This window comes from Pantherophis guttatus, chromosome 13 (genome assembly GCF_059756535.1).
Source record: "Pantherophis guttatus breed Tessera chromosome 13, ASM5975653v1, whole genome shotgun sequence".
Lineage (NCBI taxonomy): Eukaryota > Metazoa > Chordata > Lepidosauria > Squamata > Colubridae > Pantherophis > Pantherophis guttatus.
The window spans coordinates 12,331,710-12,358,264 of record NC_142075.1 but is presented as its reverse complement, the minus strand read 5'-3'; the positions used below and the strand labels follow the sequence as shown (position 1 = coordinate 12,358,264).

The 26,555-nt window shown below is 42.9% G+C and overlaps 1 protein-coding gene across 4 annotated transcripts in view; it reads right to left on the bottom strand.

Moving 5' to 3' along the window:
• The window catches only part of AGBL1 (AGBL carboxypeptidase 1), a 701,662-nt gene extending 676,112 nt beyond the window's left edge, over nt 1–25,550 (bottom strand). For 2 of the 4 annotated variants that reach the window (XR_009623272.2, XM_034424683.3), the window contains exon 1: nt 25,113–25,475. Coding sequence is in view for 1 of the 4 variants with exons in the window: in XM_034424683.3 (XP_034280574.2) it covers nt 25,113–25,163 (51 nt within the window). In the remaining 3 variants the exon portion in view is untranslated. Of the gene's footprint in view, nt 1–25,112 lie in introns of all 4 variants that reach the window. The other 2 variants (XM_087878351.1, XM_087878350.1) reach the window with 2 other exon arrangements.
• Nucleotides 25,551–26,555: the final 1,005 nt, after the last annotated feature.

The following is a 26,555-nucleotide window of genomic DNA, read 5'->3' as shown; positions in this document are numbered from 1 at the left end:
GGGAGGGAGGGAGGGAGGGAGAGAGCGAGAGAGGGGGAGGGAGGGAGAGAGAGAGAGGGAGGGAGAGAGAGAGGGAGGGAAGGAGGGAGGGAGAAGGAGGGAGGGAAGGAGAGGGAGAGTGGGGGAGAGAGAATTGCAAATATTCCATTATTCATGATCTACTAATTGTTAGGATCCAGTTCAATCCTAAATACCATAGTTGTCTCCCATAGAGAATTCTTTGTAATGTTCCCGTTGTACAAACAGACCGAAGGCATCTCCAGTGACATTCTACAGATATTATTCTTGATGGTATTCAGCTTCCCCTTGTCTCTCCTGAAGAGGGGGTGAGAAAGCTTCCCTCTCCCCCATATTGGATGAGGATCCACCTCAACTGGTCCATGGTTCCTAAGAGCTTGTTCCTTCTCAAAGAATTCTCAATCTGAAGATGGTCTTTCTACTTTATACAAACTTTATACTTCCTCGCAATAGGATAAGCCAGATCACATCTTCCATGTATCTTCTCATTGCTTGCAGTGTCCTTCACCAATAATACCTGGATGAAGTTGTCTATCTGGATCCGTTCCAGTCGGGCTTCAGGTCACGATACAGCACAGAAACGGCATTGGTCGCATTGGTGGATGATCTCTGGAGGGCTCGGGACAGAGGTTGCTCCTCTATCCTGGTCCTATTAGATCTCTCAGCGGCTTTTGATACCATCGACCATGGTATCTTACTGCACCGGCTGGAGGGGTTAGGAATAGGGGGCACTGTGCTTCGGTGGTTCTCCTCCTTCCTCTCTGACCGTTCGCAGTTTGTGTTGGCAGGGGGGCAGAGGTCGACCTCGAGGCACCTTATTTGTGGGGTGCCGCAAGGGTCAGTCCTCTCACCTCTTCTGTTCAACATTTATGTAAAACCGCTAGGTGAGATCATCCGTGGTTTTGGGGTGAGTGTTCATCAGTATGCTGATGACACACAGCTATACATCTCCACCCCAGACCACCCCAATGATGCCCTTGCTGTGATGTCCCGTTGCCTGGAGGCCGTGCGGATCTGGATGGGGAGAAACAAGCTCAGACTCAACCCCTCCAAGACCGAGTGGCTGTGGCTTCCAGCGTCCCGGTATAGTCATCTGGTACCATCACTGACAATAGGGGATGAGATCTTGCTCCCCACAGAGAGGGCCCGCAACTTGGGTGTCCTCCTGGATTCACGGTTATCTTTAGAAGATCATTTGACGGCCGTGGCCAGGGGTGCCTTTTATCAGGTTCGCCTGATCGGGACGCCTTGCGCACAGTCACTCATGCCCTAGTTACCTCCCGTATGGACTACTGTAATGCTCTCTACATGGGGCTCCCCTTGAAAAGCACCCGGAGGCTCCAACTGGTCCAGAACGTAGCTGCGTGGGCGATTATGGGCGCAGCTCGTTACGCCCATGTAACACCTCTCCTACGCGAGCTGCACTGGCTCCCGGTGGTCTTCCGGGTGCGATTCAAGGTGTTAGTTATCACCTTTAAAGCGCTCCATGGCTTAGGACCTGGGTACCTACGAGACCGTCTTTTGCCACCAATAGCCTCCCACCGACCAGTTCGTTCTCACAGGGAGGGACTACTCAGGGTACCGTCAGCCAAATTATGTCGACTGGTGACTCCCAGGGGGAGGGCCTTCTCTGTGGGGGCTCCAACCCTTTGGAATGAACTGCCCCCCGAGATACGGAATATCCCTGATCTCCGTGCTTTCCACCGTGCCCTCAAGACCCTGATGTTCCAACAGGCAGGGCTAAACATACAAACATGCGAATGATTTTTTAAATGTTATCTAATTCTGGGTTTTATTTAATTGACCAAACTAAGTGGCAATTTTAATTAGCAATTTTGTGGTGTTTGTGTGTCTATGTTTTTTCTTGACTGTACACCGCCTTGAGTCCTACAGGAGAAAGGCGGTATAGAAATATAATAAATAAATAAATAAATAAATAAATAAATAAATAAATAAATAAATAAATAAATAAATAAATAAATAAATAAATAAATAAATAAATAAATAAATAAATAAATAAATAAATAACTGTGGTCACTAGTTCTTCAAATCCCTAATATCTAGATCCAGCAAGGTAACTGACAAAGGGCCCACAGATATATGCACATAGATTTACTTTACTTTTTTTTTTTTTTTTGCAAACCCCTGGATTTGCACACACGTCACAGCTCAAAATCTTAAAACTATGTTTCAATAAAGACCCAGATCACACAGACAGTATTAATTTCAGGAACAGAGCCAGCCGACATGATTTCACTTGCAATGTGTATTGAAATATGTGGGGAATACTCCAAAAAGCAATCATGTGTCAAAAGAAGATGGATTAAATATAGAAAATTAGATCCACGTGTTGTTTCTTCAGAGAAAAGAAAGTATCGAACATTGGAAAGAGGGAGAGAGAAAAGAATCCAATTGCCTTTGGACAATGCAACTCTGATACAGATTAACAGAATTGGAAAGGACCTTGTAGATCATCTAGTCCAACCCCCCGCCCAACTAGGAGACCCTACACCATTTCTGACAGATGGCAGTCCAGTCTCTTCTTGAAAGCTTCCAGTGATTAACAGATTAATAGAGTTGGAAGGGACCTTGTAGGCCATCTAGTCCAGCCCCCCACCTAAGAAGGAGACCCTACACCATTTCTGACACAGGGCAGTTCAATCTCTTCTTGAAAGTCTCAAGTGATGAAGCTCCCACAACTTCCGAAGGCAACTTCTGTTCCACTGGTTGATTGTTCTCACTGTCACAAAAATTCCCCTTATTTCCAGGTTAAAACTCTTCTCCTTGGTCAGTTTCCATCCATTATTCCTTGTCTGGCCTACAGGTACTTTAGAAAATAGCTTGACCCTTTCCTCTCTATGGCAGCCTCTCAGATATTGGAGGTCTGGTCCTTCTCTTCACTAGACTAGCCATGCCCAGTTCCTGCAACTGTTCTTCATATGTTTTAGTCTCCAGTCCCTTAATCATGCTGGTTGCTCTTTTCTGCACTTTTTCTAGAGTCTCAACATCTTTTTTAGAGTGGTGACCAAAACTCTGTTATAATGTTTCCTGATCTTTGGGAGACAGCAAGCAATCTGGCATCAGGATTTCTTAAATAAATAGGTGAGAGAGTTAAGAAAAGAAAAATAAATAAATAAATAGGTGAGAGAGTTAGGAAAAGAAAATAGCTATCACTTTATTCAATGGAAGAATAGAGTCTTCAGCTAGGAACATTGGTGCATGGACCTGGGAAACAGTTGATCAAGATCAGAAACCAGAGGACAGCAGCCAGAATGAATAGCTAAGTGCCATGCAGCAAGCCCCAACTGAGCAGAAACCTAACAAACTAACAAAAACCAGGAAAGGAATCTGTGACAAGCATTGCTGATACTGTAAACCATCAAAAAGAACAAGCTGTGTAAGTCTCTGTTGGAAAAAAAGAGAGAGAGGCATAAAATCAAGATCACATAAAGTATTAGTACTGCTTTATAAAACCTTTGTAAGACTACATCTGGAATACTGCATCCAGTTTTGGTCACCACATTACAAAAAAAGATGTTGAGACTTTGGAAAAAGTGCAGAGTAGAGCAACTACCCTGTTTCCCCTAAAATAAGACATCTCCTGATAATAAGCCCAATCGGGCTTTTGAGCGCATAAATTAAAATAAGCCTCCCCCAAAAATAAGGCCTCCCCCAAAATATTTAAATGCAGAGCTGGAAATCAGGTAAGACGGCAAGAGGAGCCCCATCTTGCTCCATGTGCCCCAAAATAATAAGACCTCCCCAAAAATAAGGCCAAGTGCTTGTTTTGGGGTTCAAAAAAATATAAGACAGGGTCTTATTTTCGGGAAAACATGGTAGTAGGATGATTAAAAGCCTGGAGATGAAAACAGATGAAGAATGGTTGCAGGAGTTGCATTTGGCTAGTCTGGAGAAAAGAAGAAATAGGGGTGACACGATAGCAATAGCACTTAGACTTATATACCACTTCATAGTGCTTTTACAGCCCTCTCTAAATGGTTTACAGAGTCAGCCTAATGCCCCCAACAATCTGGCTTCTCATTTTACCCACCTCGGAAGGATGGAAGGCTAAGTCGACCATGAGCCGGTAAGATTTGAACTGCCGAACTGAAGCTAGCAGTCAGCTGAAGTAGCCTGCAGTGCTGCACTCTAACCACTGCGCCACCTCGGCTCTTGATAGCATAAGGATAAGCATTATTCCAGTTTTTGAGGGGCTGCCACAAAGAACTTATTTTCCAAAGCACCAGAATGCAAGATAAGAAAGAATGGATGGAAACTAATCAAGGAGAGAAGCAACCTGGAATTAAAGGAGAAACTTCCTAACAGTGAGAACAATTAACCAGTGGAACAGAAGTTGCCTTCAGAAGTTGTGGGTGCTTCATCACTGGAGGTTTTTAAGAAGAGACTGGGCACTTGTCTGAATTCGTATAGAGTCTCCTACTTGAGCAGAGGATTGGATTAGAAGACCTCCAAGGTCCCTTCCAGCTCTATTTTGATTGATTGACCTATCCTATGTTGGTGTCTTCCTTGAACTCAGGCTAGGCGTGGCCACCTAGCTATGGAATGGTATATAAAGAATATGAGTGAATAAATGTGATTTTTTTAAAAAAAAGATTGAATCAATAACGCCTGATTGTTGCTGGACGTCAGTATGTGGTGTTGTTCATGGCATAAGATTAGGCTGCCTCTCACAGATAAACTCCCCAATGACAGCAAAACACAAGCTGTTAACCCATTTGTGTGGGATACCAAAATCTATCTCCAGAAGCTCAGTTCCCACGTCCTACATTCTTTAATGTAGTCCTTGTCAATAAACATTCTATCTGATGAGTGTTTTATCTTCCCTGCAGTAACATCTAATACACAATAAGAATAATAGGTCTTTGAAGACTAAATAGTGAGTGGGAGACACAATCAGAATGAGGAGGGAGGGAAAAAAAGCAGATTCCTCTGCATTATTTGTTACAAACTAAATGAAATATACCATTGGATTTTTAACCATTGTTAGAAAATCACTGTGAGTATATAGTAGAAGGGACAAGATTCGTTTTTATTAGATCAATATGTTTCCAGAACTTCAGTGCCTATTAGATTTTATTACTATAATCAAAAGTCTTAATAAAATTATGTAAAATAATAATGAGAATTCCTAACTGACTTTTGGTGGTCTTGAAAAGCTAAGCAGCCAGATTAAGATCGACTAAGAGCCTATGCCCGTGATGGCGAATCTATGGCATGCGTGCCAGAGGTGGCACGCAGCATCCTCTCTGATAAGCTGTCGCCCCAGTTCAGCTCTGCTGCACATACATGATTGCCTCCCACCGGCCAGCTGGTCTTTGGCGCAGGGGCATGCGCAGGGGCATGGGGCATGCGGTGGAGCACGCACGCATGTGGGGGGCAGGGCGCGCATGTATGGGGGCCGCACGCACATTGCATTTTGGGGATTCGAGCACGCTTTCGGCACTCGGTCCAGGAAAGGTTAGCCATCACTGCCCTATGCCATTTCCTGGCTGAAATGGTATAGGGCCGTGATGGCGAACCTATGGCACGCGTGCCACAGGTGGCACACAGAGCCATATTGGTGGGCGCACAAGCTCAGCTTTCGGGCCTTCTGGGCCCACTGAAAGTCAGGCCGGGGAAGGCTGTTTTTGCCCTCCCCAGGCTCCTAGAAAGGCTCTAGAACCTAGAGAGAGCAAAAAACAGGCCTACTGGGCCCACCATGCCATCGCCTGCGAAAAGCGGGGGAAGCACAGAGGGGTCGCACACATATGCACGGGGGTGAGGTGCATAGAATTATGGGTGTGGGCACGCATGTGTGCGACAACCCCCCCGCATTTCCCCCACTTTTGGCAGGCAATGGCAAAAAGGTTAGCCATCACTGGTATAGGGTCTCCTCCTTGATCAGGGGGTTGGATTAGAAGACCTCCAAGGTCCCTTCCAGCTCTATTCTGATTCTGATTCTTCTTAAGATACTTTTGGATAAACAATCATCAGAAAAACTCAGGGTTGTAGCCTAGAATGGGCTACCATCTACTTTAAAAAAAAATCACAAAAACTGCAATGGTAAATCGTATCTATATTGTTGCCAAAAATAAACAAATAAAATAAACTCAAGCCCAAACCTTATATAACTATACCTACAATGACAGAGAAACTTGTTATGATAGTAAAATGTTACTATTATAAGAAACGAATACCATTTGCAGAAAGCTCAATAAAAATAAAAATGCTCAGGGTTTTTTTCCTTTGTTTTTAATTCATCAAGATAAAATTATTCCCTTTGCATCCCTTCCATAACGTTTCGGCTAATTTACAAACCCATAATGTGTGAATATATATCTTCTTTCTTCATTATGACATTTCCAAGAATTAGCATTCTTTAAATCATATAATTTTACATAATTCTTATGGTATTACATACTAGCAAAACATTGTTTTAAAACAGTTTGCCTGCAGATTAAGCACATAATGAAACATTATTTCTCTATAACCGTATTGTCTCATTATTATAGATGTAATTAATGATGTTAAGTCCTGCTCCTCTCTAATCATGTTGTTTGTACTCCTCATAGTACTAGTCATATTTTATAGGGTTTTGATAACAGATGTTTCTCATCTCCAATTAATATGTAAACTTTCAAAAGAACATTCTCAAAGTAATTAAAAGTGGATACTGACGATAACAGAAAACATTTTTGATGTGTGGTTTTCTACCAACCATTCAAGCCAGTTTAAATCAACTACAACTGTGTATATTTGAATACTTCCAAATTCCCTAATCCATCAAAAATTGTATCACAAACCCGGAAGAGATAACTTCCCATGGCCAACTCGCGTTGACCAATCCATCACTGTCAATTGGCCCCAGCTAACTTGCAACAGCCAACTTGCCACAGGACAACTCAATTTAATTATTTAAAATAATTTTAAAAATATTTTAATTTTTGTCATTCACTTTTCATTTTGTCCCTCCTTTGGCATCCTTTGTTTGTTTGTTTGTTTGTTTTGTTTTGTTTTGTTTTGTTTTATTAAATTTATATACCGCCCTACTCCCGAAGGACTCAGGGCGGTGAACAGGCACAGAATAAAATACATAAATACAAAAGTTAGAAACAATTTAAAACCAAATTAAATAATTTAGCCCAAGACAATTAAAAATCCCAATAATTTAAAACAAATTAAAATTTCAGTTTAAAAAATTAAAAAGAAAGGGGAGAAAATTAGGCCAGGCCTTTAATGATTATATTCCACCATTTCCTCGATATTAGTGTAACTCTTGTTCTGTGGCAAATGTCTTATGGCCAGTTGGCCGTGGTGAGCTGGCCACTACTGAAGTTACCACCGCTAAAGTTCTCAGCCAACCAATTCCTTTCTCAAACACAGCTATCACTCTAATAGGACTGTGATGAAATGTATTTTAATTTTTCTATATTCATCTTCTTTGCTATTCTCAGATTTACCCCTTCGAAGTCATTCTGTCCACGTTTCCTAATCGGAAAATCTAATAAGAGGAATTGTATACTTGGGATTTAAAAGAAGCATGGGAAATCTTCTTTTAAATTACTGGAGAAAGGATGCATAATGAAAAGCAGGGCATTCACCTATCTAAAGGATGAGGATACATGTAAATAACCTTCCTTAACCCTCTCTCCAACAGTCAGGAAATCTTCATGCTTTCTTGGTATTATGTATTGAATGTATATAGTTGTGTTAAAATGAAACTAACCTTTAGATGACCCTAATTGTTTTGGAGGGAAACTTAGAACATTTATATTTGGGTGGGCTTTTTCTAATTTTATGATTGGTTAAAGCCCTATGGGCCTAGAGCCATGATAGTGAACCTGTAACACATGTGCCACAGGTGGCACGCGGAGTCATATCGGTGGGCACGCGGGCTCAGTTGATTTTTGGGCCTTCTGGGCCCACCAGAAGTAGGGAAACAGGCTGTTTCCTGCCTCCGGAGGGCCTGGGGTGGGGGAAAGGCCGTTTTTGTCCTCCCCAGGCTCCTAGAGAGGCTCTGCAGCCTGGGCAGAGCAAAAAACCGGGCCCACCGGGCCATCGCGTGCCAAAAGCGGGGGGAGTGTCACATGCCCATGAGTGGGGGGCAGGGTGCATATAATTATGGGTGTGGGTTTGTGCACGCATGACACACATACACCTCGCATACCCCCGCTTTTGGCACGTGATGGCAAAAAGGTTAGCCATCACTGGCCTAGAGTATAAATAATAGGCATTTGCCCGCAGTTCCTCAGTTCCCTTTTTGAGCCAATAAATGCTGTTGCAGCTATGCTGGTCTGGTTCTTGCCTACAGAAGCCCACTACACAACACTTGGGTTTCCACTCAATTCTAACAGCAAATATCAGGAAGATACTCCAACTAGAGGACTTTTTAAGCTTGAGAAGTCAGGGAGGTTGCAGAATGCTGAATTCAGCAAGATTCAGCAATGAAAGAGGTTTAAGGAATGTGTGAATGCTGTGCTTCTTAATTTAGTAAGTGCAGGAACACAACTTTCCACCCAGAAGAATTTCACCGAAGTTCTATTCTCCTTTAGAAGAAATATTGAAGCCCGTTTTCTTTCATTAAGCTGAAGGAGAACTGGTATAAAAGGAACAGAGAATTGTTGAGCACAATACTATAAATAAATTATTTCTACATCCATACCAGCACCCTAGGCTGGTCTTGAAATGTAAGCAGAATCAGACTTGATGAGGACCTGAATGGGAAACAATCAGGAAAGCTGATTCAAATCAAAAACATCCTCAAAAAAAAAAAAGGCAAAACATTTTGTTTTGCTAAATGTTTGTGGAGATCTTCAGTCATCCAGGTCATGGTTGTCCCAAAGGTGCTTTTTCAAAAGGAAGGCTGAGCGCCAAAGAATTGAGGCCTTTGAACTCTGGTGCTGAAGAAGACTCCTGCGAGTCCCTTGGACTACAAGGCGATCAAACCGGTCGGTCCTAGAGGAGAACAACCCTGAGTGCTCTTTAGAAGGCCAGATCCTGAAGATGAAACTCAAATCCTTTGGCCACCTAATGAGAAGGAAGGACTCCCTGGAGAAGAGCCTAATGCTGGAAAAGACTGAGGGTAAAAGAAGAAGGGGACGGCAGAGAACGAGGTGGCTGGATGGAGTCACTGAAGCAGTCGGCGTGAGGTTAAATGGACTCCAGTAGATGGTAGAGGACAGGAAGGCTTGGAGGAACGTTGTCCATGGGGTCGCGATGGGTCGGACACCACTTTGCAACTAACAACAACAACAAATACTTATCCCAAGAGAATAGTTCTTCAGATACGTAGCAATTTCCATCCAAATTTGAACTTCTATGTTATCATGCATCCTTTCCTACTGATCAATCTAAAGAAATGAAAGGTCATTTCCCCTCTACTCAAGCAATATGCCTGTCACCCTATCAGATCTCTTTAGGCAGTTTGCAAAAGTAGGCCAGACAATGAGAAGGGCCATATTTAAAGTGGTGAAAGAAGGCTCTGGAGACCTGCTCCAGACATATTAAGTAACAGGTTTAATCCTGCACGAAAAGTGTTCACAGCTGAAGGGGATCGTATAACCCTCAGACTGTACATTGTTCACCTAAAGAGACATTTCCAGAATATGATTCATAATTGGCAAGGGGTGTTTTTTTTTCCCCTTGACCTGCTCGATCTACAAAATATCATTTTACACATTACCAAATGTCAATAGTGACCGATACCCCTATTTCACTCATCCGTCCCATAATTGGGCTGTCCAAAAAGAAAGGATGCATTGTAAGAACGTTCACTGGTTGGAAGGAGTTTGAAGAGGTAGCGATTGCAGAGTTTTGTGAACATTTTCAGAGTTTGCCATAAATCATTGGTTCCCAATGTGGGGCCCATGCCCCACAGGGGGACAATTTGCATTTTAATGGGGGCAATTCAGGGGTGAAATCCAGCAGGTTCTAACAGGTTCTGGAGAACCGGTAGCAGAAAATTTGAGTAGTTCGGAGAACCGGCAAATACCACCTCTGGCTGGCCCCAGAGTGGGAATGGAGATTTTGCAATATCCTTCCCCCAGGAGTGGGGAGGGAATGGGGATTTTGCAGTGTCCTTCCCCTGGAGTGTGGTAGGAATGGAGATTTTGCAGTATCCTTCCCCTGCCACACCCACCAAGCCACACCATGCCCACCAAACAGGGGTGAAATGCTCCCGGTTCAGACCGGATCGCCTGATCCGGTGGCAATGGAGGTGGATGGTTCGGAGAACCAGTAGCAAAAATCCCTGCGCTCCCCCCGCCCATGCCCAGCTGAGCCGCGCGATCATCAGAGCCTTTTTTTTTTTTTACTTTTAAAAGCATTTTTTCTACAACCTCTTCGGCCGAAAAAATGCTTTTAAAAGTTTTTTTTTTTAAAAAAAGCCTCTGATGATTGCGCGGCTCAGCTGGAATCGTCAGAGGCTTTGAAAAGCATTTTTTTCTGCAACCTCTTCGGCCCCGTCCCCATCTATTCTCTGCCTCTCAACTGTTCGGGAAGAAATGGGGATTTTGCAGTAACCTTCCCCTGGAGTGGGGAGGGAAGGGAGATTTTACAGTATCCTTACCCTGCCATGCCCACCAAGCCACGTCCACCAAGCCACATCCACAGAACTGGTAGTAAAAAAATCTGAATCCCACCACTGCTTTGGATGCTGATGGTATTGACTTTCTGTGCTAAATACTGTATCTACACAGAGTCCAGAATACATCATGTGTTAGATGAAGCTGGGCATATTTCATGCATGGGGGATTTACCATGAGAGCCGCAAACTCTCCAAGGCTCTAGTGCAAAATAGTAGCTCAGATGGAAAAGTATTAAGCACTAAGAAAAACCGTGTCTGAGCATATGCTTCCATGGGGAACCAGGCCATGAGCATCACTGCTGAATTCACTATCCTTCCATATTAAATCCTATCCTGGATTAAACCTCCAAAGCTTTCCTTGTTTCAGCAGCCTAGTTTTGGAAAAAGAAAAGACGACGTTGACTTCTTCTTTTCATTGTTAATCAAAAATCTTTGCAAGAGTAACTCTACAAATCTACCAGTACAATTGTGGCTCAATCTTCTTCCTACTTAGCAGTATAAAAAGGTAAAGGTAAAGCTTTCCCTCGCACATATGTACTAGTTGTTCCCGACTCTAGGGGGCGGTGCTCATCTCCGATTCAAAGCCGAAGAGCCAGCGCTGTCCGAAGACGTCTCCGTGGTCATGTGGCCGGCATGACTAAATGCCAAAGGCGCACGGAACGCTGTTACCTTCCCACCAAAGGTGGTCCCTATTTTTCTACTTGCATTTTTTACGTGCTTTTGAACTGCTAGGTTGGCAGAAGCTGGGACAAGTCACGGGAGCTCACCCCGTTACGCGGCACTAGGGATTTGAACCGCTGAACTGCCGACCTTTTGATCGACAAGCTCAGTGTCTTAGCCACTGAGCCACTGCATCCCTTCTACTTAGATATCCTTAGCAGTATATCTCATGGCTATTCTATGCCATTTTAATCCACAAAACAGGCAGGTGGCATTAAAGTATTCTTCAACTTGTGTTTGTTAGTTTCTTTAAATGGATTGGTCGCCCAAATCTAGTCAACTTTTTTTGTATCGGTTGAAAAATAAAAAAAAAAGCTTCTAGATACTGTTTCATCTAGTCTCTTTAGCATGGTATATACATGTTAAACCAGATGATAACCTGGTTTACTTAGTTTTGGGATATGCTTTCATATGAAACTCAGACGCTTGTGATTTGCAAACGATTCTTTATGTTTGAGTGCCTTGGCCAAACTCAGATAACTGCAGATTACTCAATAAGCCATAATGAATCAGAGAGTTTTAGTTTATTTTATTTGGTTAGTTTATTCAATGTTCTAGTGGCTCAGTGGCTAAGACGCTGAGTTTGTCGATCGAAAGGTTGGCAGTTCAGCGGTTCGAATAGAAAAATAGGGACCACCTTTGGTGGGAAGGTAACAGCGTTCCGTGCGCCTTTGGCGTTGTGTCATGCTGGCTACATGACCCCGGAGACGTCTTTGGACAGCACTGGCTCTTCGGCTTTGAAACAGAGATGAGCACCACCCCCTAGAGTCCGGAACAACTAGCACATATCTGCGAGCGAGCCTTTACCTTTACCTCTAAGTTTATGTTCTAGTGTCAACATATAAAATGGTGGGATCCTTGCCTTTTAAAAATACACATTGTAGTATACCATCTCCTTGTTGTTCTGATTGTCCCAGCAGTTAAGACTTTATTAATTTCAATGTTTCTGTATCCATTCTTGTAAACTGGATGCTCTTTCCTCGAACCTCACTACGGTATGGGTGGTCTTTAACAATAAGGAGTTGGAACAAATTAGTGTCTTTATGCAAACTCCATCCAACCATCTCTGAATTCCTTTCTGTGCTCCTTCTTTGTTTCTCTTCCCCCTTCCCCCTTCCATCCAATCCTAATGCATTTCTAATCACACATTTTATTATGCAGAACATGTCATAAAACACATTACTGCAGTAACCTTAAAAGGGGGTCTCATCAAATAGGAATAGTGAGAGAATCGAGGAAAGCTGAAAGAAATCAAAACACCTGCCCCTTTGTAAGTGCCTTCTCCCCTCTCTCTCCCCCCTCTCCATTTATGACTTAAGTATTCCCTCAAAAGGAAGAAATCTAATTTTCTCTTGAGGGCAAAGCTTTTATTTCATAATGGGTTGCTTATCAGATATTTCACTTTAAAATTTGCTCTTATTGTTCATTTGCTCTCTTCTCCTTTAATGTAGTTGGTTAATGTAGTTGTATCTTTACAGGGACCTCATTTCTACTGGGGCCTTGTTCTGCTATCTATTTTTTTTTTCACCCAGTGGCTCTTAACCAGGCTTTTTCAATGTCATTTCTCACTGCAGCAAATTATTTTTATAAGTCATTCCGAAAGCCAACCCTTTCTTAAGCATGGTTTCAATTCAACTATTTCAGAACTGTGACTCCATTAAAACAACTTTGCAAGTTCACATTACAGGGTTCCCTATTGAAGGAAGCGGCTTTAAAATGTTCATCGAATAAAATGCCTAAGAATTAAACTTTGATTACTCTCAATCGTGAATGTTCTCAAAAAAAAAAAAAAAAAGCTAAGAAAAGGGCTACAAAGTTTAAAGAGCCATTTGCATAACTGAGTATTTGCAAGTCAATACTTTTTGGAACTGGATGTCAAATTCACCCATTCTTAATATGGAGATAAAGCAGGGGTGAAATCCAGAAGGTTCTGACAGGTTCTGGAGAACCGGTAGCAGAAATTTTGAGTAGTTCAGAGAACCGGCAAATACCACTTCTGGGTGGCCCCAGAGTGGAGTGGGAATGGGGATTTTGCAGTATCCTTCCCCCAAGAGTGATGAGGGAATGGAGATTTTGCAATATCCTTCTCCTGCCATGCCCACCAAGCCACGCCCACAGACCAGTAGTAAAAAAAAATAGATTTCACCGCTGAGATAAAGGACAAAGGAAATTGCTTTCAGTCAAAGTGCTCCATTTAAGATAGACATGTGTGGCTATACACTTCTGGATTGTTCCCTAAGCTTTTCCTGAACTGTTTATCAAATACTAATTTTTAATATGATGGAATAAGACATATAACATATAAGGACAGGCAGAGCCTGGGGGCAGAGTTAAGAGAGTAATCAGTTTGGAGTCACAACGTTGCCACAAGCGATTTAAATCCAATCCCACTTGAATTCCGATTACTCTTATATAGCATCAATTTAGTGTGGACCCCTGACTAGATTCTTGCATATAGGGTGAGCAATAAATTAGTTTAACTGGAACTTAATCTATGGTCCTGATTCTTCACACCTGGCATAAAATTGCATCATATGAACTATACTGAATCGTTTTCAACTCAATTTAAAGGTTAATTAAATGAACTCAAATTTTGTCCTGGGCTACTCTTTTTTTTTTTTTAACTACATCCCCTAGTATCCCTCTCAAAAGCCAAGAACAGCTTTTGGCCAGGAAAATGTTGAGCCAGTTGGGGAAATTATCCTCCCATCTTTGAAGATCTGAACAATCAGATTAAAGTCCTACAAGAAGGATGACTAGGAAGAACCCCAAAGCTATTGTGGGAAGCCACACACCCCTTCCTAGAAGAATGAAAAATTTTGAGGGGTATTTTTAAAAAGACAGGATATTATATTTCCCTAAATGAGAAATGGAGAAACATGGTTTTTTTTAGAGGCAGGAAGCAGACTCAGTCTTTCTTAATAGCCCCCAGCAGATATTTTGTGCCCATTAAGAAAGATTGGGCCAGTCTATTCAGAAACCAGCCCCAGTCTCCCTGCCCTCAAGCAGAAACTGAGGAGACCACCTTTTAGAAATGCAGATTTGATAATCCATTCAAGATAGGATATTTAGAAACAAGGGCAGATTAGAAACAGCCCAGATCAGTCCAGAAGCAGCCCAGAAGCAGCCCAGAGCAGTCCCTTCAATATTATTATTATTATTATTATTATTATTATTATTATTATTATTATTATTATTATTATTATTATTATTATTATTATTATTATTATTATTATTATTATTATTATTATTATTTTATTTCTATACCGCCCTTCTCCCGAAGGACTCAGGACGGTGTACAGCCTATTTAAAAACACAAAACAAAACAACGATTAAAATTTAAAATCATTAAATAGATTAGGCTCCAATTAAAATCCCAGAAATTTAAAATACCCCAATTTAAAATTATTATGTTGATAGCCCAGCCTGGCGGAACAACAGGGTCTTCAGTGCGCAGCGAAACACCCGGAGGTCGGAGATCTTACGTATTTCCGGGGGCAGTTCATTCCACAGGGCTGGGGCTCCCACAGAGAAGGCCCACCCCCCAGCAGTTCAAAGTCACAGAAACCTGGAAGCTCAAATAAACAATAAGCCAGAGGTTGAGCTCAGACAAGCACCTAGGATTTGCATTTTCTCTTTTGCCTATAGAGCCAGCTATGACCCCTACATAACCCTACATGACCCCATAGAAATCTGACAACAGCCAATAGAATATTAGAGGACACGTTCTTGCACAGGAACAGGAAGCTCAAATACAAAGCCCAAAAGAAGGTATAAAAACAACCCACTCTCAACTCCATTTGGTCAGCTGCACCAGAACCACAAACCCATGTGGTCCCGCTTCATCAATAAACCATCTTTCCAATCAGCCTCCATGTTTTCAGTGTCTTTCTCCCAGCTTGGAACTGAACCAGATGGATTTTCCTTCCCACACTATGCTTTGAAAGGAGAATTATTTATTTATTTATTTATTCAACTTGTATGCCGCCTTTCTCCGAAGACTCTATAGGTCATCCTAATCTATGCAAGTTTGGGGTTGTAGACCTCCTTTATCATATGAAAACTCTGGGTTTGGTTAAAGGCTTTGTACATCTGCTCCTACCTCATATTTAACTGGATTGGTAGGGTCCACAAGTGACTAGCCAGCCTATTTTGTAGCAACCCCAGAAAGGGTCATTTGACTTGTTAATTTTAATTTAATAAACTTTAAGCTTAATTTATCCAAAATTAGATTAAGAAGATTCTAAATTAAATGAACTCCAACCAACTGCTTATTCAGATTTGATCTAGCCTAACCAATTTCGTATTGTCATCACTATTCCTTCCACTGTTCATCCAAGTCATTAACAAGAGTTTTAAAGAGTTCTGAACTCTAGATCAAACATGCAATGCCCCCATTCAATACTTCAAAGTCCCTCAACTCTATGGTTCCATGACTCTATGGTCAACAATCTAAGATCGAGCCCGCTGGCCAGTTTGTCACAGCAATGGAACTTCTATCGTCATGATGAAACATCTTAAACCGTCTCTGCATGCCACCTCATGCATGACAGAACAGAAAGATGCAAATCTCTCAGAATCAAGAGAGAATTTAGGCTTTGAAAATATAATGGAAGTTTTTTGTGAGAAGCCACTGGTATTCCAGAGAGAGGGTACCGTAATTTAAAGTTCTTAATTCTTTCTCATTAAACTGTTCTTTTGTCTGTCCTTTAAATGAAAGAGCTTTATCCAACAAAGCAGCACATGAAGCTCTATTCTAATAAAATGAAGATCTGCCTGAATGCAACATCTCTTTTAAGCAATTTTTTTTTTTTTTTACTCAAGCAAAGAAATGAGCCAGGGATGTGAAATGGAAACACGTCAGGAAACATGGAACAGGTGGAAGAGACTGCCCTAGGCATGATCCAGCAGAGCTTTGCAAGCATCTCTTATTAGATCACTTGAAATTTGCCCCTGAGTCATACATGGAATACAAACTGATAGACAAGAACTCATTTATTTGACTTAGAGAGCTGGGCTTTATAGTCTAGAACTGTGCTGAAATTTCCATCTGTATTTTTTAAAAGGCTGATCTCTTTTCCTTTGCTGGGAAAGAGAATATCAATAATTATATGTCAGGGGGTGGCTTGCAGTGGTGTGATTCAGCCAGTTCAGGCCGGTTCGGGCGAATCGGCAGTTAAATTGCTGGTTGGCCCCGCCCCTCCCTGCCCCTCCCTGCCCCTTCCAGGAGTCCCCACGCGCCCCATTTTGGCTCCCAGTTTGAGTGCAGGGAGTCCCGTTTTCGCTCCCAGGAGGCTGCAGGGAGGCCTACTAGGCCCAAAACAAGGCATGGGGGTGGGGGGCGGCATGTCCCACCCCCACACCCCGTGGTCCATTTTTGCTCCCAGGGGAGTGTAGGAGGCTGAGTGCTGCTTGTCGCACCCACTGACCATGCCCACCATGGCCACGCCCATCCAGCCGGTCATTAGGGCAGAGAACCAACTGTTAAATTAATTGAATCCCACCACTGGTGGGGTGGGATTTTTATACTTCTCCTGAGCATAAAGTGGCTGAACTGGATGTATGGTAAGAACTTTGTCTATCACTGCATTTCCTTCCCTCAAATGGTCTAAAGACTCCCTGGTTTCTCTCCCTCCTATTCAATCTCGGGAGAAGAAAATCTTCCCGTGGGAGAGATTTAGCTGAAAGGCAACAACCTAACCTACTACTATTAGTGGGGCTCCCTGCTACTTCCAACCAAAAGTGCTCAAAAACAGTACAAGACCTTTGAGAAATCACTCAACATGCTGGAAAACAAGGCAGAAAATCCCAACTTTGGGGAGAGGAGAATCAAGGAAATACATGGTGGGGTTTAGTTCAAGAATTAAGCTCAGCTGAGATCTTTCCCTATCTTGAAAATGATGTTGGCACAGTGGTTAGAAAACAGTAGAGCAGGCAAACTCTGCCCACAGCCTGGAGTTCAATCCTGAGGAACTCAAGGTTGACTCAGCCTTACAGTTTTCCGAGGTCAGGAAAATGAGGACACAGATTGTTGGGGGGCAATATGCTGACATTGTAAGTCACCCAGTGAATGTTATAAAGCACTATTGGGTGGAATATAAGTCTAATTGCTATTGCTATCCTTCTCAATGATTACTCAGAATCAAGTAAATGTTCATTACATAAAGAAATTGAGTTTTGCCTTGCCTTAGCTTTAGTGTTTCATTTGGCGTGCAAGTTATTGCCCTTACTGCTCTACTCTTGGCATCCAGAATGGTGCATCCCAAAACTAACTACACAATAGTTGTCGATGACAGTCTAGTCCAGTGATGGCGAACCTTTTAGGCACTGAGTGCTCAAACCACCCACACACATGGCCAAACTAAAAGGGGTGTGTGTGCATGCGTGAATGTGTGCAGCAGAGACCTGAAGACCAGCTGGCTGCCAGGAGATTGGGCATCCCAACACTGGCAGCACAGCAAGAGGTAAGATCTTTTTCTTTCGTGAGCTTCTGTTTCATCGTTTGCAGGGAAACAGAAGCTCACAAAAGAAATGCCACAGAGATCTGATCTGGGGTGGCAGCGGGCGTGCCAGCAGAGAGGGCTCTGCGTGCCACCTCTGGCACCCGTGCCATAGGTTCACCATCACAGGTCTAGTCTCTTCTTGAAAGCTTCCAGTGATGAAGCTCCCAAAATTGCTCCCACAAAAACCGAGTGCCGAAAAGGTTGCCCAGAAACATCGTGCATGCGCTCATCGGAGTTCGTGCTCCGGAAAAGCCAAACTTCCGGGTTGTAGCGCGCATGCACACCTGACGATCAGCTGGCCGGCGCACATGCACATACCGGTTTCCAGCACTGCCATGCGCGCGAAGGGATCAAGCCCCGGAAAAGCCGAACCTCTGGGTTCTAGCACCCATGAGCGCCCGACAATCAGCTGGCCGACGTGCATACACACACCGGTTTTCAGCACTGCTGTGCGCCAGAAACTTAGAAGACAAACAGGCAAGGCCACGCATGCCGGGCGACATGGCTTTGTGTGCCACTTGGGCACGTGTGCCATAGGTTCACCATCACGGGTATAGGGTCCCCTACTTGGTGGGGTGGGAGGTTGGACTAGATAGCCTACAAGGTCCCTACCAACTCTGTTATTCTACCTTAAAGTTGTGTAGTAGCTGATGATATACTCAGCCTTTCCCAGCTGACATTTAGATAACATTAATTTGTTTCCATACTGGTAATTGATTTCTGTGGAAAATGAAGGCTGCCTAAGGATGCTCAGGTTCTTTGGTTCTGAATTATTTTTGCTAACCAGTATTATAATCACTAGGGAGGAGTAAACATACCAATCTTCCCTTCTACTTGTATGGCTATCTACTGTATGTACAGGTGAGCAGGTGATGGGATGCCAAAGTAATCAGGTATGTTTTTCCAGTGCTTTTTTTCCTTTACTCATTCAGGCTGCTAGCTAAATAGGTACAAAATGGAACAGTTATAGCATTACTTTTAATAGGATACCCAATTTATTTCCTGCTTCAAACAGTCTGATACTAAATGCTTAAGAATGCTCTAGGCATCAGAATTTATATAGACACTTATTAGAAGGTTTATGTTATGTCCTGAAAGGCTTTATTTGCACCTGAAGAAAATACCCTGTCCTGCTCCCCGCTTTATTTGTGATTATTGTTTTCCTTAGTTCTTGGTTCTGTTTTTTTTCCCCTCCTATTTTTTTCCCTCCCTCCTGAATTAGCCCTGTGCGTCCCAACCAATCAGGAATCTTGTCTGAATGCTACTTAATCAGATTTTGTTCAATAAAAAGCCTACAGATAGGTCATTGAGACAATGAAGTAGGGTTGGCCATGCCATAAAGCACCAGATCAAGGATCATCCAGTGAACGGGATCATGTCTAAAACTAATCATTCTTTAGTTGTGGGATAACTTGACATGCTCTTGATGAAGTTCATTGACAATAAGAGAATGGAAACATTCTTACAAAAAAGGGCTAGCAAATTACAAAGTCCTAATGAGCTTGAATACTTGCACTGTATTCAAATTACTGAGAATAGTCAAATGTTAGACCAATTATGATATCCAATATTGTCTGCAGTCAGCAATGAAAAATTAAGGATGGGGAGGGGAAAAGGTTATGCATGTAATATTCCTAGTCTCATATTAAACATCACTGCTATTTTTACAGACTACAGAGGCATAATGTGGTTTGCTTGGTTTTGGCTCAGGGTAATGTGTGAACGTAGCCACTGTGGGTTTGTTCAAGAAATCATGCTTAAGCAAACCATGTTTTTTACGGTGTGAACCAGAGGTGGCATTCAGCTGGTTCTGACCGGTTCTGGAGAACCGGTAGCGGAAATTTTGAGTAGTTCGGAGAACCGGTAAATGCCACCTCTGACTAGCCCTGCCCCCGTTTATTCGCTGCCTCCCAAGTCCCAGCTGATTGGGAAGAAATGGAGATTTTGTAGTAACCTTCCCCTGGAGTGGGGTGGGAATGGAGATTTTACAATATCCTTCCCCTGGATTGGGGAGGGAATGGAGATTTTACAGTATCTTTCTCCTGGAGTGGGATGGAAATGGAGATTTTACAATATCCTTCCGTTCCCCTGGAGTGGGGTGGGGTGGAAATGGAGATTTTACAGTACCCTTCCCCTGGAGTAGGGTGGAAATCAGTGGTGGGTTGCCCCCTGTTCACACTGGTTCTATAGAACCGGTAGTAAAACCGGCGGGAGGCTCCTCCCACTGACCCTGACGTCATCAAAAAGCTTCTGTGCAGAAGAGCGCACGCAAAAAAATGGTTTTAAAAGTAAAAAAAAAATTGGCCATGCCCACCCAGTCACATTACCTCCCCACCAAGCCACACCCACAAAACCGGTAGTAACAAATTTTAGATTTCACCACTGATCCACACAGTCCTATTTAAAAATGGAAAACACCTTAAAAATGTGTAAGTCAAAGAAGCAGATAATCCATAAGGCAGACTTGTTGACTGGCAACAGAAGCAAATAGTATTTGAAGGGTAGGACATAGATTTTTCAAGACAGAACCTCTGTAAATGATTCGTAGCACTTTCTGTCCTGCTATCAGTTTACACCGTCAGCTGGATCATATAATAGAGCTTTTCCCAAGGTTATAGATTAATAGATTTAGCACCTTAAAGGTCATCTCATCCAACTCTTTGATGCAACACCAATATTAATGCCACATAAAAGCTCAATGCTTGAATTTCTGCTTTCCCACATTCTTCGATATTTTTGAAGCTAATCAAAGCACGTTTAGCAGAAGAGTGGCAATAGAATGAGCAGGAGCTGCTAGTCATGACTTTAACTGGCTTAAACTGTTGGGTTGCTTGCTTATTAGGAATTATTATTATCAGTATTCATGCATTAATTTTCTGGGCAAAAAGCCCTGTTAAGATGGCTCGCGTATAAACTAAAAAGCATACAATGCAATTAAAATCAGCTAATTCTAAGACTGTCAAACTCGAACCGCCGTTTAAGCCACTTTCAATCCAAATACCACAAATTCACTAAAGGAAAGCAATTTAAAACAAGAGGCAGAAGCCGGACATACAATTAAAAGATATAATTGTTGTTTGTTTCCTTGGGTAATGCGGTTTCAACCCTCACCGTTTCTCATGAGCCAGAAAATGCCTTAGGAGAAAATGCCTCCCCTGGAGAACAATTTATGCTGTCACCACCAGAAAAAAACTGTGTGTCAAAAATAGTTTTGCTTCAAGAGTGTTTTGGCAAACAATGACGAGGATAATCAACAACCACTGCTATAAAGGCAAGTCAACAGAATCATTTGACACCCATATAAAAACCTCTTATATTGATATTGTTTCCTGATTGCTTATTTGTACCCTATGACTATCATTAAGTATTGTACCTTATGATTCCTGATGGACGTATATTTTCTTTTATGTACACTGAGAGCATATGCACCAAAGACAAATTCCTTTTGTGTCCAATCACACTTGGCCAATAAAAAAGGTTCTATTCTATTTAAAATTTGAACTGAAACTCTGAAACTGCAGCTTCGTTTTAATTTACATACCGAGCAAGTGACATCCAAACCTCACCTCCAAAATGATCATCATCTTAGGAAACAGAAACTGAAATAGCAGCAGTGAACATCTTTAGGCAACCAATAATAACGGCCAAAAAAGAGAGAAATCTTTCTAAAAACACAGGACAGGACTGTGAGCTACGTTTGCCAACACACTAACCCATTATTCTCTCACTTTTATTATTTATTATTATCATCTAATTGAATTATCCCATTTTTAAAGATTTCAATAACAAGCACAGAGGGCTCAGGCTGAGTTTGCCAGAAATAGCTACCTCATTTGTGTCTCAGTCTGTTGGGCAAACACAACCAATGATTTATTAGGCAAGTGGATAAAAGAAACTGCAGATTTCCCTCCATAATTAAGGCTGGAGCATATGGCAGGATGTAATGCCCAACAAGATTTCAGTTAAACGTGTTTGTTCTCTATTTCTTTGCCTTTCTGGAATGTGTCTTGGCAAAAGAGAGGTGCATCTCGTGGGTTGCATTACTCTGTCCTACACCTAGAAGATGTATGCTTTAATAATTGCTGTGAAGTTACATAAACACACAAGAGACAAAGCTAAATAGGTAAAACAGAACTAACTACGTCATTGCTGGATTGACAGATTGACTGAAGAGATATCAGTCAATCATGAAGAAGTTGGCTAGAAAAAACTTCAACATCAAGGTGAAGTTAGTTATTTTTCAAGAGGTGCTATTTAGTGACCATAGCTAATAGGTAAAGGTAAAGGTTCCCCTCGCACATATATGCCATTTGTTCCCGACTCTAGGGGGCGGTGCTCATCTCCGTTTCAAAACTGAACAGCCAGCGCTGTCCGAAGATGTCTCCATCGTCATGTGGCCGGCATGACTCAATGCCAAAGGCGCATGAAACGCTGTTCCCTTCCCACCAAAGGTGGTCCCTATTTTTCTACTTGCATTTTTTACGTGCTTTCGAACTGCTAGGTTGGCAGAAGCTGGGAAAAGTAACAGGAGCTCACTGCATTACGCGGCACTAGGGATTCGAACCACTGAACTGCCGACCTTTCGATCAACAAGCTCAGCGTCTTACCCATTGAGCCACTGTGTCCCTAATAACTAATTGCATAGCTATATTAATAACTAATAACTAAATTATATAACTAATAACTAATTAATGGCTAATATATATATATATTCTTTTTACAAAGCTAATGGGTTTGGGTGTATGGTCCGAAAGGGCGAAAGGGTCAAAACTCAAAGAACGCCCAGTATGAAGATATTCCTAGGTTGAAACTCAAGAGAAAGCATCCTTATCCAAACTCTGAAGAGCTCTATCTGTCAGGGACAACAATTCCCTTTTATGCTATTCAATTCCCTTTTAACAACAATTCCCTTTTAAGCAAGGAATGCCACCTTTGCACTGTCTAAGGCACGGGTCTGCAACCTTAAACACTCAAAGAGCCATTTGGACCCATTTCCCACAGAAAAGAAAACACCGGGAGCCACAAAACCTGGGTAGGCGTGGCCAACTTGAGGTCACTCACTTCCACCAGTCACATGACACACACACACACCAGCCTGCCTTGTCATTAGGGCAGAGAACTGGTTCTTAAAAAAAAAAAAACGGGAACCACAAAATCTTTTTGACATCTCTCTCTCTCCCTCCCTCTCCCCTGCACTCTCTGTATCTCTCTCTCTCTGCCCCGGCTGCTTTTCCATCCCCCGCCATCGCCCTTACCTTCTCAGGCCAGGCGAGGAGTGACTGGGAGGGAAGGGCGATGGGCAGGGCCAGCCAGTGGTGGGATCACCTGACATGAAGCCACAGCAGAGGGCCCAAAGAGCCACATGCGGCTCCAGAGCTGCAGGTTGCTAACACTCGGTCTAAGGCTAATGACAGTGTCTAAAATAATATCCTACAACATAACTAACAATGAGCCTTGGTAGTACAGTGGTTTAATGCACCCTGTTATTAACACAGCTGCCTGCAATTTCTGCAGGTTCGAATCTTACCAGGCTCAAGGTTGACTCAGCCTTCCATCCTTTCTAAGGTAGGTTAAATGAGGACCCAGTTTGTGGGGGCAATAAGCTGACTTTGTATAAATATACAAAAGTATGAAGGCTATTGCTTAACGCATTGTAAGCCGCCCTGAGTCTCCGGAGAAGGGCGGCATATAAATCAAATTTAAGAAAAAAAAAAAACAATCAATGCTGGAACCGTGCTGTAGAATTATGATAAATCATGGCAGAATGATACCCCTAATTTCTAAACTGAATACTATCCACCTACTTGTAAATGGATTGTTTTAAAAAAAGGATGCTAAGTAGGCTAGTTAAGACTTCGGTTTTGCTTCAGCAAAAGGAAATCTTCAATTCGGCAACTCCCCAAATTAGTTCCAGGCAGAAACCTGCTAATCCTGAACATTTCTACCCTTCTTCGCCTACTTGCTTGCCTTAACTCTTCTCCCAGCAATAGGCCTGCAGCATCTCCTCTAATACAGGTTATGATGTTGTCCTGACTCTACAGCGGCTCCTGAAACCTAGACTCGGGATGCTGAATATTCCAGTTGGAGAAGTTTTGAAACATGGAAAGCCTTAATTTTCCCATGATGAAAACACTCTTATTTTCTGTTTGCAGTTGAGAACATTTAATTCCCTTTCTAATGTCCTGGGGTAAACTACAAAGAATCCCAACGCTTTTCTTTGCTTTCACTTGCCATGTTTAAACACAGATATCTGATTTAAGCAACCAGTCAAGAATAGATACACACACACACACATACACATGAGAGAGAGAGGGGGGGAAGGGCAGGAGGGAGAGAAAGAGAGGAAGAGGAAGACAGGAAGAGAGAGAGGGAAGGAGGGAGAGAGAGAGAGGGAGGGGAAGAAACAGAAAGAGAGGGGGGAGGGAGGGAGAAAGAGAGAGAGAAAGAAAGAGAGGGGGAAGGGTGGGAGGGAGAGAGAGAGAGGAAGAGAGAGAAAGGGAGAGAGGGAGGGAGGGGGAGAAACAGAGAAAGAGGGGGGAAGGGAGGGAGAGAGAGAGAGAGGAAGAGAGAGAGGGAGGAGAGAGAGAGAAAGAGAGAGGGAGGGAGAGAGAGAAAGAGAGGGCAAAGGGAGGGAGGGAGGGAAAGAGAGAGGAAGAGAGAAAGAGAGAGGGGGGAGAGAGAGAGTGAAAGAGAGAAGGGGAAGGGATATGGGAGAGAGACATCTGTCTCCCTAAACAGATCTGAATCCAGTCCCCTATTTAGCAAAGTTCTTATCTTTAAAAAAATTTCAAGCACATGGGGGAAATTTTTTTTATCTTGCTCTAAAGCTGGAGACACCAAAGCTTGAAAAACAGATGGAAAAAAAAAGACCTCATAACTCCAGTCCAACAATAATATGTTTCAAGCATCACTGAATAGTCAAATATTCTGGGTGCACGGGATTATTCTCTTAGGTGAGGTATTTCAGAAGCATTGTACCTAAGATGTAACTGGGGTGGGGTGGGTGGGGGAAGGATGGTGAACCATCCTAAAATAACCACATGGCGAAGTCCGTAGCAGAGGGGAGATCTGAAGGCAGACTTCCTGCCGGTGTAGCAGTTCCTCTTTTTATGCATCCACCGTGACTAGTGCGGAGAACGCTCTCCTCTGATTTGGGATGCAGGAAGTGTAATAATATATCAAAGTTTCCACTACTAGACAAGTCCCCCGGCTTGCCTTGAGGGAAAGGAAGGGGAAGGAGCCACACAGCCATCAGATTTCTCTCCAGCTAGTCGAAGTCTTCTTACCTGAAAAGTAGAGAGAAGCACCTGCAAGCCACTACTTCCTTGCTCAGCCATGTTGCTGGGCTTGAACTCACCCCAAAAACTTTTAAATTCCAACAGAAGTTTTTTTTTTTAAATCCAACTGCTGTTGTCTCTGTCCTGATCAAGAGAGCAGCTCAATCCCAATCAGGAGAGAATAAAACAAAAAACAAGAAAAAAATCAAAGCAACACCATTCTCGACCTTCACACACGGAAACAAATAACACGTATACAGACAATATGCATCAGCTTCCCACCCAGATCTCTGGGCTCTTTGCTGCTCTCCCAGTGTGGCAGAGAGATTAATTCCTATATAAAGAATCCAGGGGATTAAGAAAAGCTCTCGGCAAAAGGTCTGGATGTTTAGTGCACAGCCAGAGGCACGCAGGGTGGCTGGCCAGGAGGGAAGAGAAGGGAAAAGCAGAAAAAGAGGCAAATTTGCATAGTCCTCCGGGCAGCGGGACCGAGGAGTGGGCGGTTGAACTTGGCTGCCTGACAGGCATTCTCAGCTGACCGGCTGATCAGTTCCAGAGGACTTTCTGAGGCCACTTGGTGTGTCTGCTTCTGTCCCGGTGAAATCAGAGAGGCCCGCAGATGGACATGAGACACAGAAGTCCAGGGGAGCCACGGGGCACAAAGAAGGAACATTGGCAAGCTCTTAAAGACGCACTTCAAAATTGAGGCTCATCCATCAGGCGAACTGTGGTTTCTTCGGTCTTCGTTTAGCAGAGCGCACAAAGATGGATTGTACAGTCCACTTTTTTGACGGCGCCATGTACTGTATGAGCCCAAGTCATCGGGGCTTGTTAAACAAATCACAGCTGCAAGCAACCGTGCTTGTGACAACATGGAAATCTTTGAAGGCAGCCTTCAGTCTTGCACACGTTTAATACATAGCAGCTCATCCATCTGTACTTCCCTCAACTCACTGGTGAATTTTAATGAGGTCACCTTAGGTCCTCCAAGGCCACAAAAATGCAGTTTCTGGCTTCCAACAGTCTATGCCAATGACCAGCAAGCCAAGTTCCTCAAAGTTGATCTTAAGCAGCTTGGAATTCTGAGAGCAGAATAGAATTGGCAAAGATTGATCAAGGATGGCTATGTAGCCAATTTTGCTGAAGAACAAGGATTGGAGGACAAAAAAATCATCATGCCCCTCTCTCTTTCTGGAATTATACTTGGATGAATTTTATTTATTTAGTTAGTTAGTTTGTCAAACATGTAAGAGATAACAGATATAAGTATAAACATGGGTATGAACACAGGAAATCAGTACAAATAAATGGGGACAGTAGGACAGGGACGGTAGGCACGCTGGTGCACTTATGCACACCCCTTACAGACCTCTTAGGAATGGGATGAGGTCCACAGTAGACAGTTTAAGGTTAACGTTTTGGGGGTTTGGGGATGAAACCACAGAGTCGGGT